The 21,819-nt window shown below is 31.9% G+C and overlaps 2 protein-coding genes across 2 annotated transcripts; both read right to left on the bottom strand.

The window, feature by feature from the left end:
* Positions 1-8,354: 8,354 nt before the first annotated feature.
* Positions 8,355-9,877, bottom strand: LOC129294818 (KID-containing protein 1-like). Its single transcript, XM_054933320.1, has 2 exons — positions 9,067-9,877; positions 8,355-8,944 (listed from the first exon to the last, which is right to left on the bottom strand). Exons 1-2 carry the CDS (start codon positions 9,330-9,332, stop codon positions 8,503-8,505), a joined length of 708 nt encoding a protein of 235 aa, XP_054789295.1. The 5' UTR covers positions 9,333-9,877; the 3' UTR covers positions 8,355-8,502.
* Positions 9,878-18,767: 8,890 nt separating this feature from the next.
* On the bottom strand, positions 18,768-20,662 carry LOC129294151 (probable WRKY transcription factor 17). The gene is made up of 3 exons (XM_054932304.1): positions 19,824-20,662; positions 19,231-19,356; positions 18,768-19,129 (listed from the first exon to the last, which is right to left on the bottom strand). Exons 1-3 carry the CDS (start codon positions 20,540-20,542, stop codon positions 18,952-18,954), a joined length of 1,023 nt encoding a protein of 340 aa, XP_054788279.1. The 5' UTR covers positions 20,543-20,662; the 3' UTR covers positions 18,768-18,951.
* Between the last annotated feature and the right edge of the window lie 1,157 nt (positions 20,663-21,819).

Here is a 21,819-nt window from a genome sequence, read left to right as displayed (position 1 = left end):
CATCATAAATGTGGTTTGGATATACTTTTGAGGATTACTCAAACAAGCCCTTCAACCTATTTGATTCAACCTGTTAGCTTCGAACTAACTGATGGCACTGTGGACAACACCATGAAGGCAGTGGCGAGAGGTGAGAAGTGATGGGGATAAAGTGGCGTTGGCAAGTAACTCTGCCCAAGCAGGCATTGTGCAAGAGGGCAAGCCGCATGGGCGAGCAAGTGATGATTGACGGCGAGAGTTGTAAGTGAGGTGAGAGGAACTAACAAGCTTCCATGCTCTAATTGTTATTTTTCTAACACTATCATAACAGTTACTCTTCTAATTCTATTTATAGAGAGAAAAAATAGTATTTATTTCGGTCTTACTTATAGGACACCTCAATCATTATTACATTCATCTTTACCATATTTTTCCTATTAAAGTTGAAAAATTTATTAAATGTTAGAGTATTTTATTTTTAAACACAGGCATATTTAATAGGTGTAAAGTTAAAAAATTGTTGATTTTTTAGACAAAGTTAATGAAGTTTAAGGTTTTCTTTAGTCCTAGTAAAAATGCTAGAAGTGACTTATAAATTAGATTAGAGGATTAAAATGAAAAAAAAACAAACAATATATAATGTTTTAAAATGGAGAAGATTATCGTGGCCAACAATTGATAGCTAACTTATAATGATACATCTGAACATTTTAAGATGTTATTTTTTTATTATATAATACATATGTCAAATAAAAATACATTCTAAAATATGCTTTTAATCATTTAATTTTACACAATTTTTATTTATTTCTTACTTTGATAAAGTGTCTTTTCAATATTTTAACTTGACTCTAATACTGTGAATTTTATCAAACAAATTTTTTACATCAAATTTTTAAATATTGGCAAGACATTTTCAAATGCTAACATAACTAATTTATTTAAAAAATAATAATAATTGACACAAAAAATTATCATTTAAAATTAATAGTATTAAATTAAGAAAATAAAAATATACCTTATAAAATTAAAAGATCAAAATAAAATTTGGTGTGAATTAAAAGATTAAAAATATACTTTAACATAAAAATATCTAACTCTTCTTTTTTAATAGTTATTTGAATAAATAAAATTAATAATGCCATGAGGTGTTTGGATCAACTAGGTTGGAGTGTACCTTTTTAAATTGAAGGTCTCAAGTTTAAGCTTGAAATATACATCAATGATTAAATTTTACAATACTTAAAAATATGAAATATTTATTATTTAATTTAATGATAATGAAGATGAATGTTATAAAATATATTGGCCAAAATTTAATTTTAGTTCTTTTTTTATAAAATATATTTTAAATTCTTTAACTCTAACATTATTAATTTTATTAATAAAAACACTTCACATTAAATTCACTAAAAATTCTCACGTATCTGTCCCTCAACAAAGCACGCATGACCATTAGTGCATACTCCGTTCGTTAAAAAATATAAGATATTTTTTAAAGAGTTAGATGTTTAAAAATATAAGGTATTTTTAGTCTTTTAAGATATAATCATTATTTTTTTTAAAGTGTCCCTATTGATATTAACTTTATATTTATTATAGGGTGTTTAATAGGAGCAAATATGAAAAAATATAACCCACGTCTTATGCAAAATGTAATCATACCAACCCGCAATAGGTTGGCCTCGCCAACCCACAAGTAAAAACATATTTTCTTATAATTTTTTAATTTTAAAAATTGTAAATTTTTCTCTTTTTTATGGAAAAAAATAATATATTTCCTACAAAGACTAATTATCCACATAACAATAAAAGTCATTTTAATCAAGCCATGCTCATATAAGCACTTAGATATAAACTAATTTAATTTTGTGAACCTTTCATTCTTTAGTATTTTATATGACTGATCAGTATTATACATATGTGAATTAATAGAAATGCCCTATCTATTTCCTTCTCTCTTCATCCTGTTTTGGCATTTTGCCACAAAATTGATGCCCTGACTTAAAATGCCAATTCTTAAAAAAAAAAAAATCATAATGACCTTAGCTCTAACTATCGAATTATTACTCATAATACATTTAGTTCATATCATTTAAATATTTTGATCTTTGCATGTACTTTTTCCCTTTTTGTGTTCTAATTAAGATGACAATATAATATATATTTAGCTCTTTATTGATATGTTTATTTTTTAAGTAAAAATAATAACTAAAATTTTTTTATTTGCTAGCTTGAGTGTACTCTTTTGCAAACAAGATAATCTAAATAGATTACTATATGAATAAAACATAGCATAATAAAATATTATATTCAATCTTATTTTGATCATATTTAAATTATATTATATCACCACTTGAATACATGAGTAGTGTGTTTTTATTACTTTTTACCATAATTTAAACTTGAATAAATATAAAAGTGCAAGTACTTAAACAATAATTTTATGCATACTTGCTTTAAATGCTTTGCTTTGAACTCAATATCATTTGTTTATTCTTTTCAAAAAAATATAAACCGGCTCCGTGAATTAGCTTGTTTTGAGTTTAAGTTATATAATGCAGGCCAAAACCACACCGTATTTAATTAACCATCATTTTTTTTAATCCAATCACTTGGCCACTTTTTTGTAGCTGAACTCAACCCATATTACTGACTCTATCTATGGATCAAATTCCTGACAGAAATCTGTTTGGCCCGAAATTTTAACTAGGATCTAAATTTTGGTGTCGACGGTTGAGCATCATTGAGCTTATCCCGGAAATAAAGGTTAATAAGCTTTTCCGTACAGACAAATGTTGATTAATTCAATCAGGATTAGGGAGTCCGAATTTGAGCCGAGAATCTTGGTTTTTTTTTTTTCATACAGAAGGTTTTGTTTTATTGGACCATCTATTGCTACAGCAAATGATGAATAACGTTCCGGGCTAGAAAACAGTGACCTTAAGATATTTCCTTGAAATGGCCCAACAAAATCCATGAAAGTTGACTGCATCCACTTGACATTTTTTATACCAAATAAAAAAAAAACGAGGGAGCCTCAGGATCATCAATCACACATTGACATGTGCACCGGACACTTGATTTGATCTTAATACTACTCATACATACATAAATACATACATACATACATACATATATATATATATATATATATATATCAACGCTGCGAAGTATTTGAACAAAATTAAATGAGTCTGGGTTGGAGTTCATACTTATGAGTATTTTACATGGTGCAGAATATTCACAATCATTCCGCTGGATGTTCTGAAAATTTCGCATTATTTAAATTTTAACCAATAAAAAGAAGTGTATATTAAATAAATCATTTTCGTTTATACTAGTTCCCATCCTCTGTAACTGACCTCGCCATCTGGAACAATTTTTTTTTTTTGGTAAATTAGAGTTGTCGTGGTTAAGATTTTAAAAAAGTTTAATTTAAATTGTATTTTAAAATTTATGATATTACAAAAATAACAAATAATTTTATCTTACTAGATGAAGTTGATTACATTTTTAAAATATACTCCTTCAGTTAAAAAATATAAGTCATTTTTAATCAAATACCACTCTTAACAAAAGTATTTACTTGTCTTCTCATTAACAATATCTTATTATATTTACTCATATTTAATAGAGTATTTTAATTTAAAATAAATATAAAATAATTTATTTAATAAAGCACTCTAAAAATAATAATAATAATATTTTAAAAAATAAAAATAATATTTAATTTTTAAAAAATATTTTAGATTTTTAAATTGTGGGAGTATGATATTGCATTACCATATTATATATTTAGTCAACGTAGGGTGGGTCTACTGGTACGGGTACAAATTTTGAAATAAAATACTATTGTTTATATTTTTAACGTATCTAGAGTTGCAAATTAACCGTTACTTTTTAAATGAATAGAATAAAAAAATTTCTTCCTTTCCTACCGTATCTCTTAAGTTGGATGGATTAATGTTTTTGTGTTTCACGGGAGTTAAAAATATAGTTACACAAAGAAAAATATAAATGATATGCTATAACATCCTGGAATCCTCTGGAATCCTCGACGATGTCGGATAAAACCAGGAATGTGGAAATTGCCTCTTAGTTCTAACCAAACCCCATCTTAGGAGTGATCCCAAACACAACATGGAACAGGGATGAGGATAATTTTTATTCATAAATTGTATACGAGAGGTTATAAGTAGCTTTAACTTTAATTATAAATCAATTTTATTTTTTAACTTAAATTTTTTCTGTCAACATCTTAAAATTAAAAATACTTAATGTTTATTAACCATTAATAAATATTATTATTTTTTAAAATATTTTTATTAAATTAAAAGTCATTATTGCTTGTCAACTAACATCTGGAGAATTATTTTTGCCCATCCACTTAAACATTTTATAATAAAAAATATTAAAAAATGATGTGATGCTTACTGATGATAAATTAATGTAAAAAATGGTACGGTGATGAAGTAGAAAATTTTTAAAATTAAAAAATAAAATTAATTTATAATTAAATTTAAGACCTTTGTAACGTTTCGGATGATAAAATTACGCTTAATCAATCCCTTAATAAATTAACGGGTAAAGAGAATTACAGTATGTTGAGGTAACGATACGTCACGTCAAGAGGCGGGGAAATCTTGAAACCAATCCCCTGTTATTCGCTGCATGTCCCGTGAAGGGCAGTGCATCTGAACATAAAATGTTAAATTTGTACCGTCTCTGTTCCTCATCCCTGCTTTGCTTGACAAGCATCACACTACCACCGTATATGGATCATGTGCGGTGAAAAACCGTAGTCTCGACTATAAATTTTTATCTAATAGTTACTGAAAAATAGATTTATAAAAATAAATTATTTGTAAACACACAATTATGTTTTATTTAAAATAAAAATTTATCAAAAATATAATATTTTTAATAAGTTTGTTAATAACTAATTTGAATACTACAGATTTTATTTGGATGATTAAGTTTGATATTAATTGTTTTATTTTTTTATAAATTAATTATTCAGATGTATTTTGAAGTTTGGATAGTTTATAACTAATATTAAAAATAAATTGACTATCCTTATAATTTTTTTATTTTGATAAATACAATTTTTTATTTCTAAAACTTTCCAAAAAATATTTTTTAAAAAATTACAAGTTAAAAAATTTGAATATGAGTCAAAATTAAATCTGAACTGTCTAGAACACATCTAGATGGTCAATTTATAAAAAATAAAAAAATTAATATTAAAATGGACCACCTAAATAAAATTTATATTGTCCAAATTAATCATTAATAGATTTATTAAAGATGTTATAATTTTTTCTAAACTTTTATTTTGGATAAAACGTGATTATGTATTTACAAATGAAGAAATTTTTTATACATATATTTTTTACTAATTATTAGATAAAAATTCATGATCAAGATTTTCTACTTCTCATCCACTGTACGGTTTTTACTACACATGATGCATATCCCACTGCCACCACGAGGCAAGACATTTCATCATTATGTCTTTGCATATCTTCAAATCTTAGACCATGAAAATTTTATAAAATAAAAAAATTTGCATATTCATAATTTGTAATTACATTTAAGAAAATTAACAATAAAATCTCTATTTAAATTATATAAATGATAATTTAATTTTTTAAAATACTATAGCCTTTAAAGACTTCAATATCAATAAATTTTAAATTAAAATGAGCATTTTATCTTTATTAAAAACAATAAGTTTCAATCATAATTTTTAATTATAAAATAACAACTTTTATTTTATGAATCATAAAAGTAGAATAAAAAATTACAACCTATTAAATATGATTTCTGTTATTGAAAATCAAACTCTAATCATAACTTTTGCTTCAAAAATAATAACTTTATTCTGTGAATTGTTAAAGTTAAGCAATAAATTGCAACTTATTAAATATAATTTTAATTATTAAAAATAATTTTTTAAAATAACAAACATCATTTATAATTTTCATTTAAAGAATAACAATTCTTATTTTAAGAATTGAAAGAATTGAACAAAAAAACACAACTTATCAATAAGAGTAAAATAATTTTTTTAATTTAAATTTTATTGATCCTAAATTTTGTAAGGACTTTAATAAAATCATGACATTTCAAGATGTCATATTACTATTTATATAATTCACAAGGATTTAATTATTATTTTTTTAAGTTTACGTGAACATATAAAGAGATTAAAAACATTCAACCACAAAAAATTAAAAATATACTTCCTCAGTACAAATTTATAATATCCTTTTGAAGTTTGGCATTTAAAAAAAATGCTGTAATAAAAATAAACTTTTATTGATGATTCTTTTTTATATTATGATTCTTATTATATTATTTCTTTTTAACATTCTTTCATAAATGAAACATTAAATGAAAAATATTTTTTAAAATTTATATTTTTATGTTGACAAAATAAGATCAAACATGTATTTAACCAATAAAATATTGGCATATGCGATTCTAACTCAAATGTATTTTATAAATTAGGACAAGTGGAGTATTATTTTTACGAGCAAAAGGATAAAAATATCAATATGTCTTCAATCTGGAGTATTCAATAACAAAAGTGAGGAAAAATACACAATAATCCATAAAATTATTTTTTAAGTACATCTATAACTAAATTATTAAAAGTCATCGACATTGATCATTATATTGTGAATTTAAAATTTAATAATTTGATCATGGGTACATTTAAAAAATAATTTCATGAGTATTCATGTTCTTTTTCTTACATTAAATTATTGAATGTTCCAAGATGATAATGCATTTAATATTTTGCCTTTCTGCCTTTTTTTTATTCCATTGTCTAGTACATTAGGAATCATTTTAACGTATTTATCTAGCACAGTTGTATATTATGAAATTTGAATTCAAGTTCCCATAAGATCTTAAAATAAATTATTCAACTTCCTAAACTGGTTAAACCAACTCCTTCGTATTTTTCTAAACTTATAAAATATTATGTTAGAGTTTGCCTCGTCCGAAAGTTAGCCTAATTTATTCCAGATTCCTTGTTCTTGTTCAGCGCGTTGACAGGAGAGGACACAAGCTGCTCTCGTAAGTCGTAACTCGTAAATTTATAAATTATAAATTATAAATAAATAAAAGTCACGTGCAGAGTCATTTTCCACGCCTCATCCCATAAAAAAGACCAGGTCATTCTTCATGCGGACATCAATGATCAATTATTTATGAGGTTTTACAAATTAGACAGACCATTAAATTAGATAAGGTATCGGTTCAAAAGCCACTGATCCAACTATAATTGAAACTTGGTCAAACCAATTATGATTGAGTTAATAATTTTTAAATGATATACATCTAAATTTACAAAAAAAGTCTATCTAATTATAAAAATGACATTTAAATTAAAAGTATTTATCTAAAGTCAAATAAAATTTGTAAATTATTTTATAGAACTTACTTTTTAATTTGTTTGAAAAATAAAAGTATATATTTAATATGCTTCATCCTATTTATTTCACAATGTAAAAGGCATTTAATGATATTAATATGAATTCCTTTCTTTTGCTTTTGCATTTACCCGAAAATAAAGTAATTTTTCCCTCCCTTCTCAATTGCTTTTCCGCCTCCTTTTTCACTCTTTAATGTTGAATTTAATATTATTAAATTCAAGGCTCAAGTGCGCGGAAGAACTTTGGTACTTCTTATTATTATTTTATTCCCAAGATCAAGAGGCAATTCGAGCCGGCCTCGTCTTCTTCATTATTCTTCCTTCATTATTTTCTTTTCCACTCAGTCGCAGTTCCGCCATGATTCTCAAAGCACGGTTGAAGATTTTCGTTAGATCTAGCTATTTTATTATAGGTCCGATAGTTTAATAACTGTAGAAGCACGCTTAGGAATTGGGATGATGGTTTGTCCCAAAATTTTTTTTTCCACAAAAAATTTGCTTTGCACCTTCTTCGTTTTTGCTCCTCATCTGTTTGTTTTGGCTTCTCCTCTGTTTTCCTCCTGCTTTTTTTTTCTTATCTTCATATCCAATGTTTGAACCAGCCAATCAACCAACTAGCTAACTGTTCGGTTTTTACGTTTTTCTGGTTAGTTGACCGGTTTATTGACTTTTCACCGATTTGTTGACCACCCGTCCACATGAATTGCCTGCATCGGATCAGCAATCAATTCATCGTTGAACTGACCGGTTCAATCCAATTTTAAAAACCTTAACTTAGGGACACAGGATAAGATTCGTCCAAAGATACCTTCTGTGAAATCGAATACTCAAATCCGTGGTTTTATCTTCGAAATAATAAACTCCCTCAACTTGCTTTTGTTCTCTCTCTTTTGAACTTTAATTCCAATACCCAACTCCGGATTCGAGATCAAGAAATACGCATCAATGTCATACTCTTGTCAATTTTATGAGGCTGATATAATATCATCTCCACAATTTCCATCTCACTCTAAAAACAAAACACTTGAAAGGTACCCTCATTTAAGATTCCTACTAACAGCAAAACATCTCACATGTCAAGCATCTTCGTCGTCGTCGTCGTCGTCATGTTCTTTAAGATCTGCAAGTGAAATACTCCTTGACTTCAAGCTCCCAGATCGAAGCCAAGTCGATTCTGACACCGTCTTCTGTCGCCGTCGCAGCAGCATTTGATCTTCTTGTTTCTTTTCCTCGGTGAATGAGGACGAGGACGAGGAGGATAGGGACGACGGCGACGCAAGCTTTCTACATTTTTCTTCATCGTCTTCTTGTTCATCTTCATGGAGGGGCAAAAGAGGCATGGATTTAGGGTTCGACCCGGTGTAGAAGGCCGATCTTAGAGACCGCCTGGATGCCATTAGAACCCTTCTTCTCTTGTTGAATGGGTTCTCTTGTTTCTGCAACTCCTTCACAGAGCTCACTTGGCTCAAATCTGAGAATGACTTCGATTTTCCTTCGAAGTGGCTCGACAATCCATTCCTGCATGCATCGCTCCGATTAATCCCAATACTTACTAATCCAAATATGAATTCAGATTTTTGTCAGGTTAAACATAAATCCAAAACTACGAAAGTTTTAAAAACGAAAATGAAGGAACTAACTTGATGGGAAGGGACACCTCTAGAGAATCCAAAGCATCTAACGCGATTCCTCGTTTCGAATTGCTCTGTACCTCCTCTCCATCTTCCTCATCTCCACGGTCATCCGGGGCTCCAATCGAGGACGAACTCTGCGATGAGTCATCGCCCGCATAAAACTGTGGCCGTTCCATAACCCGGCGAACATGACCGTCCTTTTGGTTTTGGCTGCCATACGACGGCAGCGAATCGTGATCGATGATGAAAGTAGGGCCCGGCAAAACATCCATTTTGAGTGGGGAGAGCAGAAGGATACAAAGTTAAAATTTGAGGGTGTGAGTAGACTGTAGGAGTTTCGCGAGGAACAAAAGGGGTTTTCTGTGAACAGAATACAGGTGGATTGTTTTTGCAGATAAGCATAAAGGTGAAGACTTCGGGTAGAAGAAGAGAAAAGGCCAGAGAGAATATATATGAACTATACAGAGAGAGGGAGAGGGGTTGGTGTCGCCGGCGGAGGAAAAGGATGGCGAGGTGGGTTGGCGTTGCGGTGGAGGGACGCAGAGGCAGAGGACAGATACCACGAAAACTGAGAATGTGATTGGAGTCTCTGTCAGTCTCTTACTAGCGCAAACTGATATGGTAGAACAGTGAACGAAACGAGATACACTTGGATCCGCTATTATCATCACATAAGTAATGAAGGGCTAAAGCAGACAAGAGTCAACGAGTTAGAGAGAACAAATTCATCCCAACCTTTTGCCTGCCAGAAGTGGGGAAAACGGGCTAGATTGTTTTGGACACTAAATGAAATGTTGCCTTCGTCAAGGCTTCTTCTATATTATTGATTTTAACACTTCATGCTTTCAATGGGACGAAGTAAAGCTTAAAGGCATTGGATTAAATTATACAGGCACTAATGTCCTGAATCCCATCAGAGCACTACAGTTAACTGTACTTGAAAGAGTAATACTAGAATAGATGAAAGTCCTTGTATTGCATTTCTTTAAAAAAAAAAAATCATCCTCTTAAAATGTGAAGATCTGTATTCCTGACAGGATATTTATGTTTTCATCTTGCATTTTATTTCTAGACATCATCACATAAAATCTTTCATATTCTTTTTATCTTACTTTATTTTTTCAGAGAGAAAAAAAAAAAAAAACGCGCTCACCTATGGGCTTTTCATACTGATATACGTTATCCAAGTCTTCTATACAAAGTGAAATGAGCAGCTAGCACCGGAGAGGACAATATCCAGAAGCCAAAAACCTCATGATTTTATCCGTTTTCTGTCTTTTAAAAATAGATCCCACCAGACAAAACCGTAACATTACCCGGCCACTTCATTATTCTCGACCATGTCTTTGGAATTAAACTATTGTCTCCATGACCCTTTGGAGTGAGAAATGGTTTCTTCCACGCACGTTAAGCCGTGACAGCAATTAAATATGCTGTCGCGTTATAAAAGCCATGGGGTGACATTTTTCTTTTTAATCCATATATATATATTTTTTACGGTGAGATGTTTCAATTTCAAACAACGCTTATAATTATAAAATTAATATTTAGTTTATCAATTTTTTTAAGGAAAATGTAACTACTAATTCCTATAATTTTATGTTTTTTGATATAAGCTCCTATAAATTTGTTGTTGCTTTAGGTTCCTTAAATTTGTCGTGTCTACAACATTAGTCACTTAACTTTTAAATATATATAAAGAAACAATAGGATGACACTAAATTGTTTAATATAATTCAAATCGAACTAATGGAGTGCACAACTCAAGCCCATATAGTATGAATGATTAGTAAAAATACTTTAACATTTCACTTTTATCATAGATTTTGAAGATTACACCAGATAGATATTATATTCATAAAATACAATTCACTTTCAAGATGCTTTGATGGTGAAATGGTTGACATGTGAGACTATAAATCTCATGCTAAAGAGCATATCTGTGAGTAACGCCATTAATCTATGCTAAGTGAAATTATAATTTGGCATATTAATGACTTTGGCCACCTTTTTTGTTTCAAGTTTCATTATGTTAAAATATAATTCCACCTTAGCACAATTATTAACAATGATAGTCACAAGTTAGCATGTTTGAAATCATTAGTGCTACATCATCATTCTTTTAGATATATTAAAAACAGATAGACTAATGTTATACACCAGATAAACTAAAGGGACCTACAATAGGAAAAAAAAACCACAAGCATACATACCAAAACACATTAAAATTATAGAGGCGAATAATTGTGTCTTTTTTTCCTTTTTACTTCAACACAGTTCATTTATTGACCATGCTATTATGGTTCTCAACTTTAGCCATATGAGAATAATTAAGCATATATTTACTAAACTTAATTAAACCAAGGGTTAACAAGGCACAAATGCATCAAGAGCTTTTCAAAAGAACAAACAAGTATTGGGTGTCCTTGCCTTTGAATTAGAGCAAATTTGCCTGGAAAGTGTTAAAAGTGAAGCAATATCGTCTCGCCATTAAATCTGAATAACATTAATCGTTAAAATTAAAATTTGACCAAACAGAACATGTGTGGCTCATTAAGATTGGCTTATTGTTTTGTGTTTGCTAAGTGGGCATATAGGGCGCTCATCTTCTTCCTTCTCTTTCTATGATAATCGACTTTTCCCTCTACCTTCATTGACTACAACCACAACTTCTTCATGCCATTATTGTTGACTTCTCGCTCCACCTTCATCGACAGCATCCACAACGTCTCCTTACTATTATTATTGGCTTCTCCTTTCACCATTGTTGATGGCAACCATAGCTTTTCCTTGCCACCTTTATCAACTTCTCCCACTCTGCCTTTGTCAACAATTTAATCTGCTTCAAGTTCATCAACCAGATCTCAAAATCTCCAATGTCAACTTTTATTGCCAATCAAATCTTAAAAGAAGAAGAATATGAAACCTAGAGGCATGTGATGCAGGAGGTGGAGAAAGGGGGCTAGAAAATGAGGAGAGAGACAATGGAGTTTGTGGTGTCCATAGCCAATATCGGGGATGCAATTAAGGGAAGAGCACATGTTAGGGAGGAAGAAAGTGTACAAGATAATGACTCTAGGTCTTATGGTTATCTCATTGCTCGCTTTCGGTATGCCCTTTGGTGAAGACCTAAAAGGTATACTCTCCAATCCTCTCACGTTGTGATGTGAAAATTTTCAATACTTAGTTAATCAAACACTAGTTAAATGTTAGAAAAGAGTAGGGTTGCTCCACTTTTAACACTTTTAAGACAAAATTACTCTAACTAAAGGATGAGAGTACTTGATACTCCTTTAAGAAAACTTTTAAAACATTTTTTCCTCTTAACCCTCAAATTAAAGACGTATATATTTAGCAATAAAAAGACGAATGGGTGAATAATGTATATATAATGTAGTCACATTACATTACAAGTGAAACAAATGGCGTTAACTACTAGCAACCTATTTGGTTTACGTTGTTGAAAACAATTTTTTATATACAATAAAAAAACTTGTTTAAATAATTGTTTTAAATTTAATTGTTTTTTAAACTGTTCTTATTTTTTTGTTTTTTAAAACAATAAAAAGATCTCAAAATTATTTCCAATTTACTTTTTCCATTTTCAAAACACATTACACCTTATTATTAAAAACTACAATCCTTTTAATCAATTACTATTACAAGCTACCATTATTAATTACTACCATCCATCACTATCTATGATATCCTGAATTTTGGACCCAAAAGTTCCAGAATATATCAAAATTCAATAAGCTACCAAACTCAAATAATCAAGAGTTCCTAAGGTGCCTTAAAAAAATAGAATGGTTCTTGGGAATCAGTTTGTAATTTTAAAGTCTCTCTGGGGCAAATCAGATATTTGATTATTCAGAGAAGCTAATTTGATTAGCTTTTTGAGGCGCTAAACGAAAGATAAAAAGTGAGGAAACGTGGCTATTTTTACGGATAAAGTTTTAAAGACAGAAGTAGTCCTTCAAAATCCCATTGGGCCTCCATGTTTCTCATGTGAGTTGCGACGGCGCCTTCGCCTTCGTTCCCTCCTCCTCTCTCTTAGTGTGCTTCAATCTGCCTCATGTCACCCACTCTTTTCTCAGGTTTGATTTTTCTTATATTTGCTACTAACTTTGGTTTTTCTGCTTTGGGCATGTTCTCTGATTTTTTTTTTCAAAAGTTAGAAAACTGCAAAACTGTCATATTAATTTCATGTGCAATTTCCTCCCTCTCTCTCCCCCTTTCCTTCATTTGTCGATTAAAGGGTTTTTGTTGAATCCATTAGCTTTTATTGATATCAGCTTGCGTCCCTGGTGGCTTAAGGGTGTGGAGAAATTTTTTCAGCAGCAACGTTACCTAATCAAGACACGACACCTGATAAAGAGAGAGCAGAATATCACTCGAGGGAAGAAAGCTTTTATTGATTAAGATTTGTGGTTAACGAGTGCTGGATAAAATGCTTTGGCGAAAGAGACGAAGCTTGAATTGTGAACTTGTCAACTCAGTATGATGGTGCTATTTCTTTATTTTAGGATAGCACTCTTTCTTTTTCTTCGTAGTTTGAGAGTTTAGTAATCCCAACAGAGTAATTTCTAACTCTAATGTACCTAAAATATGAATTCAAGATTAAAGAAATCATTACATGAGCATGTGTTAAAAAGTGATTTTTTTTTATTCTGTTAACCAATACAAAGTATTTTTTGATTTTTTCAAAATATCTATAAAATAAATTATTTTTTATAAAATCTCCAAACTATTTAAAAAATGGCTTTTGCTAATCTTAAACAAACCACCCCTAAATAAAGGTAAAATTATTTAATAAATTTATTTTTATGTTCTAAATCGCTTAAAAAATGATCACAGTTAGATTACAAGGATAGTAATAGATTTAAAAATAATTCAATGAGATCACTGTTAGATCTCGAATTGCTATAAACCTAGTAAAAAATTGCTGAGTCACATAACATATGACAAATTTTCTAGAAGACAATGGCCTTTGATGAGTTTAAAATATAAATACATTTTAAATTTAGCTAACTATTAGAGAGAGAGTGTTATTAACTTTTTCTTAGGTAACTTAACTATAGTTAGGCTAAAAAACAAATGAAAAGAAAAATAAGTAAGAGAAATTGTCTATCCAAGATCAAATGATAATTATTAATGTCTAAGGGTGGTTATATGTTAACAAATATAATGAGATTATGAAAAAGTATCAGGAGTTAAAAATGAACAAGAATGAATTGAACCTGTGAATGTCAAGCCTAAATAGGGTTAAAATATAATTAATGGAAGTTTTGGGCCTTAAAGTGTAATTACATAAAATTACCCAAAATTTATCAAAATTCAAAGGAAATTAGTGTATGAAAAGGAGAAATGTTTGAAAGGGTAATCCCAATTTTATTGGTTAATAATTTCACAGGGACTTAATTATATAGAAATTATATTCTACTAGGGTAAGAAAATGTCCAAAATTTCTACCCAAGATTGAAAATTACCACGAGGCCATTAAAGGCCATTAAAATTGTGAGAGTGGCGGGACACTGGGCAGCAAATGAAGGAGAAGTTTTAATTTTACACCACCGAAATAAAAGGGAAAATGGCTTGGTCAAAATTAAGGTGGGAAATTAGATATTTTTTAAATCTAAATTTTATCAAAGATGGATTAATCGTCCACTCAAACCTCAAACACCATTATACCCATTTCTTCTTCCTCACTTCTGATCAGCACGTGGAAAATAGAGAAAGAGAGAGAGAGAGTGTGTGTTAGCGTGAGCTTCTTCCCATGGTGAATTGGATGGAAAAAAGAAAAACCAAACAAAATCACCATCAAAATCACTTTTCTACCTCAAAATATCTTTACAAAATTCATTGTACTCCTCAAGAAACATAATCCAATGATTTTAGGCTCATGAGAGGAGGAGTTTGGCGTGGCCAATAAGGGTGGAAGTTGGAGAATGTAAGAAAAAGTTATAATAAAGGAAAGAAGTAAGCAAGAGCTTTATTTTGAGTTAAATATCTTGAAATTTAATTAAGTTTTCATCAAGTTGAATTGCTGCCCTATTTTGAGCCTTAGGATTTTGATGATGTTAAGACCATTGAAGTGATGGTGAAAGATGTTTAGGCATGATAGAATAAGAGTTTAGCAAGTTTTGTAGAAATTGAAAAGCTTGGAATTAAGGATAGGTGCTGTCAAATTTTCTTCAAGACAAAGCAATGAAATTAATCATGTTTAAGTTCATGAAATAAGATTTAAAGCCTAGCCTAGTGTTATGTAAAAATATGAAGCATGAAAAAGCCTAAAAGCAAGCACAACCTAGGGTTTCAAATACCCATAATTGCTGTCAAGGCTAGCTTAAAGGGAAGGAGGTTGGATTTGTAAAATTTGTGTTTAAAAATGACTTCCTTAAGAAAAATTGCTTGGGAAATGGTGGTGTGAGAATTTTTTTGCCATGGGAAGTTCATGTAAAAAATTAAGATAAAGAAAACAAGAATTAAATAAAGAATGAGTTGTCATGCATTGATAATGTGATTATTGAGTTTAATAATTGTAATAAATATTATATTCCATGTATTTAGGCCAAATGTGTGTCATGGAAAATGAACTAGATGTTTGGTAATGGGATTAATTTATGGAAGCAAGGAAGACAAAAAAGAAATAGTAAAAATTATAAGTATTAAACTTACCCTTCATTACATATTTGGTGTTTATGCTTGTATGACGATGTGTATGACTTGTTTTCTTAATTATATGAATCATGAATGAATGCTTGGAGCTTTATTTTTAAGTGTTTCATGATCCATGCGCAGATGATGTATGAAACTTTGAGCATGTAAACATGTCATTGTATTAGTTATGGTGTTACTTAATGCAAGGATATGTCACGTATCACGCTTTTACCATGAATGTTTGAATGAAATTGTTTACTGTTGAGATTCTTTTGAATCTCACTCCCAATGATTTATTATGTTAGGTTATATATTTTAAAGGAAGATTTATAGTTAGAAGCAAAGGTAAGTGGACTAAGAGATAATTTTCCCATGGCATTACATTTATAGAGATAAGAAATGTATAAATAATTCCATGAGAATATGTAGATTCATGATGTGACCTTGGCATGTGTAATTGGTGTGGTAAGATGCATACGACCAGTTTTAAAGTCTTAAACTAGTCTTGAAATCATAATTTTAATATTGTATGATTGGTGCTATCCAAATTTAGACTCTTTTCAAAGTAATGTTATTGTTTCATTGTATAATATACAGTAAATCATGTTAATTGGACATGATAATTTTTTTGAGCAAACTAGACACACAAAGCTTTCCAATAAATCCTAAACTAGGTGATTTGGATGTTTAACCTTGAGTAATGAATTTTGAAAGTTACACGACGGATTCTATTTGAGAAACGTGGCAATTTAGGAAAAACAAATAGACTATACTACTTGAAATAAAAGAAGGTTAAAAATGTATTTTTCTTGTGTAAAGGAATTCAAGAGCTTTCAAAAGAGGATGTAATATATTCCATCGATTTTAAATTATAAAAGTAATTTTAAATTAATAAATCAAATGTATTTTTGAATTTTATTTTGAAAAACAGCACTAAAAAACTATACTGCAAACCAATTTTTTAAAATGAAAAATGAAAAAAAAACACCAACTAGCTTTTGAGTTTTGAAAATTCCAGCTTTTTCTTATTATAATGTGCTATATATATATATATATATATATATATATATGTTTGCTGTTTTAGATTTACACGCGCTTCTTAGTGATTTATATTTCTTAATATTGACTCTCCGTGTAACTAAAGAGGATAAATAAGCTAGGTGTGAACTGCACTCTCTCTAATCCTCAATATGAGATAAACTTTTTATTGTTATTATGAGAAAAATTATAGCAATTAATTTTCTTTTCTAATTCCATCCCTTTTTTTTTTGTGAATCCACCTCTTATAGGTTTATTATTTATTTTTTCCAACATGATCTACCTATTCATTCATTTATTTATTATAATTTGAAATCATAAAGAGTAATTAATTGTGGTTATTATATTAATAACAAATAATGGGAAAAATTTAAAAATTGCATATTTTTTAACAATTTTTAAGCATAAAAATCATTTTTAATAAGTGTGAATTTAATTAAATTTATTTTATATTAACGATAAGAAAGAATAACATCTTAATTAAAAATATCAAGTTTTACGTTTGCAAACATGTTAGGGTCCGGCCTGGCTGCAATCCTAGTAATTCCCAAGATTGCAGATGTGAGAACACGCGCTAGAGAAGCGCGCGCAAAATTTATGAAATCATCACCCATGTGAGGCGAAGATTTGTCAAACGATAATTGCTTGCCCAGTTTGATTTCAGAATACGGCTCCTACCCGACCTTGACCTTTTACTCTGTTCATTAACAATTAATTTTTTTTTTTTGGGAACAAGTTCATTAACAATAATTGACTATGATGTTTTTTTTTCTCGTCGACAGATAAATAATGTTGCACAGTCGCAGTTCGATTATTTTATTTTTTTATTTTTTTCCAAGCGAAAAAATTCGAGGCGATCACTTAATAACAAATAAATGAAAGGAGGGACTGAGAGGGCGTGTCGTTGGAAAAGCAACGAATGCAATTGGCGGTGGAGGAGGAAGCCAAACTTTGCTGACTTTTACAGGTAATTCGGGCGGAACGTTTTATTCGGGTCGGGTTTACATTAATCAACGCTTAATGGGTCTTTACTCGGCAGTAAAGACAATTATTAGCAAGGTCCAATTCAACTGTCGAGACCATTTGAACTACATGAAGGCCCACTACAACCATCTAGAAGGGCCACATTTGGCTCCATATCTTTCACATGGGCAGCCTTAGATATAAGATAATTTAATATTTTCAGCCAACACATAATTTTATATTTTTAGGGAAAAAAACACAGCAGAGTGTTAAACATTAAAACTAACGAGGTTTGGCATGTTTTGTCACTTGTTTAGTTGCAGTGGGGGTTGAACTGGGTAGTTGACAAAGCAAACTTGGTTTGCATGCCAAGAGAAGTGAAAGAAAGCAGACGCAAGTGGACAAGTCAGCATCCTGGTTTTGATTCCCTGACAAAACTTAACTTGGGTTCAAAGTTAAGAAAACCCAACCCCAACACAACACAGAACAAAATACTATTTTGCTGCTTCATATACGCAACATGTCCCTTCATTTTGTTCATCACCTTCCATTTCCACGCAAACCCTACCTCCGCATACTTAATACACCAAAACCAACACAAGCTATAAGCCAAGCATGTGGGATACTAACATACCTCTTGAAGTAAAATTCATTCTTAGACCTCATTTTCCGGTTTCCATATTTCTGGAGTTCGACATCGCCCAAAGTCAAACATTTGAAAGCGAACATCATCAAACTTGGTTTATAAGAAACACTGAGAACCTACTTCCATTTTTTTTTTTAAAAAAAAAAGACTAATCTAGAACGCCATTGACATCACCCAAACAAAAGACCACTGTTTCTTCGTGGGACAAAGTTGAATAAAATAGAATAGAACCTCAACCTAACGAGTGGCTATCTCTATCATCTTAGCCCACTAAACTAGCATTGGATACCCACTTCTTCCCAATTAACAAGTTCAGACCCCACAAGTTGTGATTAATTTAACTCTTCTTAATAAAATAGTAATACTGTATAGAGCACAATATTAATGATGATTCGTGAGATTCCAAATTTTCAACTCTTATCATCATATTCATAATTTTCTAGATCAAAACCAAATTTACAATCCAACCCCTTCAACTCCTTTTCTCATCACCTACCCCACAAAAAACCCGAGAAGAAAATATAGAAAAATAGAAAGAGGAAGTCATATCTGCCCTAATCTTGTTCTGTTCCATCACCACCACCTCACGTTGACTCGAACACCAAACCCACATTCCCGGCCACGTTCTCCTGCATCGCACCCTGAATCACATGTCGGTGCTCCCCCTCGTACGTCACGATCAGCATCGCCGGATCATCCGTCGCCCGTTCCACGTGTTTCCTCGCCGGACACCCTCTCACTGTGCTGCACTTGTAGTAACCTCTGTTCACCAATCACACAAACAAGCAACCACATCAACGTCAGACAGCTTGCCACCTGTAATCAAAATAAACGGCTGAAATTTCACTTCCCATGTCACTCACCGTGGGTATGGTGACCCCTTGATCGGCTTCTGACCGTACTTCCTCCACGAGTACTCGTCCGGCGGAATATCGGCAACCTTTGAACTTATCGCCGGCACCCTCACCGTCTTCTTCACCCGATTTTTCCTGGATTCATTGAAATTTAATTCGAATAAATCAGTCCAAGGTGATATCAAGTTACACATTGCGCAGCTGCTGCTAATGTGAGCCGTGTTATTTTATTGTGTAGGTCAACAGTCAAAGAAAACCAATATAACGACAAAAGGTTATAATTTTGGTAAGTTTGAATTTTTCTGATTTCGCAGCATCTTCTCAAATGACAAAGGCAGCATAAAACAGGACCCTATGTGTTGTCACTTTCACAGATTCACGCGTGTTCTGTTTTTAATGACTTTAACCGCACCATTACCCAAATCGTTGACTCCATCTCGACAACTCGTCCACACATGACCGAGTCCACTACCCCAGAGACTCGCCTCTTCAACCGTTTGCCGAGTTAGTTGACGAGTCAACTTGGAGTAACGAAGGAGCCGGAGTGGAGAGAGAAAAGAGTCTCTGGAAAAACTGAAAAGTGAAACCTCCTAACGGCGTACCTTCTCTTAACACAGTGACATTTGCTGGACCCCGACACGTCGTCGGAGCGGTCGCGGTGCTCATGGCATCTTTTCTTGAACTGCCCCGAGGACAGAGGTGGCTTTCCACCGGACACTGTCGGTGCCGCCGGAGTCATGAAGAGGGAGCAACCTTGCTTTCCGTTCGAGACGCTTCCGTCTCCAGTAATTGCGGACGACATAAACGACGAATTAGACGAGACACTGAAGGTTTCCTTCGAGAACTCCAACTCTGGGGGTTTAGTCTTGGAGCTTACGATGCTAGGCTTGGTAAAATCAAGAGTCAAACTCTGCGGCGCCTGAGACTGAACGAAACTCGAAGGCGCGTTCTGCATAGGAGCCTGATTTACAACAGGACTCGGAGACACGGTAGCCGGAGAGGTGAACTGTGGCGGAGACAGGCTAAATGTATGCATTTGAGGAATCGAGATGGAGGGCTGCGGCGGTGGCGCGGTAGAAGAAGACGGGGAGGAAGGTAAGGGTCCTCGCCTGAAGCGGGCGTGGCCGGTACGGTTGAGGAGGGAAATGAGCTTTTTAAACTTAGAAACGGTGATATCGGTGAGGTCAGTGCAGTCCATCCTATTGGGCTGGTGAGAGAGAAGACGGATCAGGTGTTCCATACCCTTCAGGCCTTCCGATGCAGCCTCCTGGATTGCCTTCTGCTCGTCGATTTTGGGGAACCCCATGAGCTCCACAGCCATTACAGCTTCTAGGAAAGAAAGAAAAGGCAAATCCTGAGAAACGAAACTCAAAATGTCATAGGAAGAAACGAAGAAGCGAAGAAATTGATTGAAACTTGGGAAGGGAAAAGAGTAAAGGCCGGAGAGGCGAGCCGAGAGATATATTAAGGGTTAGCGTCACCGGATGACCGGGTCAGAGAGAGATGGGTTTGACCCAAACCGGATTTTCTTAGTCTCACTGCTTCTAAGGTGATTTTTAAAAGATTCCATATATTTTCGGCATATTTTATAAAATCGTTGTCAGCTTTATTCTACGTATTTCTCAGAATCATGCGTATCGATATTTTAATTTTAAGCGTGTAACAAAAATTAAAGAAATGATTGAAATAATTAAGGCCGTTGAGAAGACATGAAAATCAACTTATTCGTTTTAATGGAATTAATAATTAAGGCCCTGGGTAGGTTGTATTTGATTCCGTAAGTTAAAAGTAATTATGGAGTTAGAAAATTGACTTGGCCTTAAAAATAATTAGTGATATATAGCTTCAAATGAAAAGCTCACACAATTTTTTATTGAAACTTCTTCAAGGGTGAAAATGGTTGACAAGTCTAGAGGAACTAGTGGGACATGTGAAAAGCTCACGAAATTCAATTATTTGTACGTAGAAATATTAAAAAAATGAAGAACCAATTCAGTTTTGTATTTTAGTTGTTTTCTTAAGAAAGGTTAGTTAGGTATGTGGAATTTTCTTTTTTTGGTATTAATTAATTAGTGTGGTTTGAACGCAATTTCCCCTCAACGAGTGAAAAAAATAATGTAGGTGGACTTGGTAAACCAATATTTTCTAAACCTTAAAAAAAGGTTGGTCATGGATGCTTTAATAAAATCAGAGACCACGTGAATAATAAGAATAATTATGATTTAATTACAATTAAGATTTTAATTATAATCCTATGAATAAAGCTGATCTGACAAATTGTTGACCTTTTTTCCTTTTCTTCTTTCTTAATAATTTATCATCATCTTGTTCCTCGTCATCACCTCCTGTAGCCGGTGACTTTTTGTACGCAATCCGAACCGTCAGATCTTCTAATTGTAATCTCACGGCTGTTATTGTTGGGAAGAGTTGACTCCAACGTTGCCTTTTTCCATTCTTTAATTTGGATTCCCTCAAAGCAGAAGGAGCCATTCTGCTATTGCCACGTGGAGAAAACACTTTTAAAAGTCATCAATGTTAGCTGGAGGCAGCAGGGAGACATACAATTAATATCTTATAGGCAATATTAATACATTTAAG

The sequence above is a fragment of the Prosopis cineraria genome, unplaced genomic scaffold (assembly GCF_029017545.1).
Source record: "Prosopis cineraria cultivar Desert tree isolate PC_DT_omini unplaced genomic scaffold, ASM2901754v1 PC15, whole genome shotgun sequence".
Taxonomy (NCBI): Eukaryota; Viridiplantae; Streptophyta; class Magnoliopsida; order Fabales; family Fabaceae; genus Prosopis; species Prosopis cineraria.
The sequence above is the reverse complement of the archived record's forward strand: the minus strand, read 5'-3'. Positions and strand labels throughout refer to the sequence as shown.

Bases quoted from the DNA above. Each gene is read 5' to 3' on its own strand.
- LOC129294818 (XM_054933320.1), bottom strand. From the start codon at position 9,332: ATGGATGTTTTGCCGGGCCCTACTTTCATCATCGATCACGATTCGCTG. The intron at 8,945-9,066 runs GTTAGTTCCTTC...CGATGCATGCAG, and splicing joins GAGGTGTCCCTTCCCATCAA to GAATGGATTGTCGAGCCACT.
- LOC129294151 (XM_054932304.1), bottom strand. From the start codon at position 20,542: ATGGCTGTGGAGCTCATGGGGTTCCCCAAAATCGACGAGCAGAAGGCA. The intron at 19,357-19,823 runs GTACGCCGTTAG...CAATGAATCCAG, and splicing joins TGTCACTGTGTTAAGAGAAG to GAAAAATCGGGTGAAGAAGA. The intron at 19,130-19,230 runs GTGAGTGACATG...ATTGGTGAACAG, and splicing joins AAGGGGTCACCATACCCACG to AGGTTACTACAAGTGCAGCA.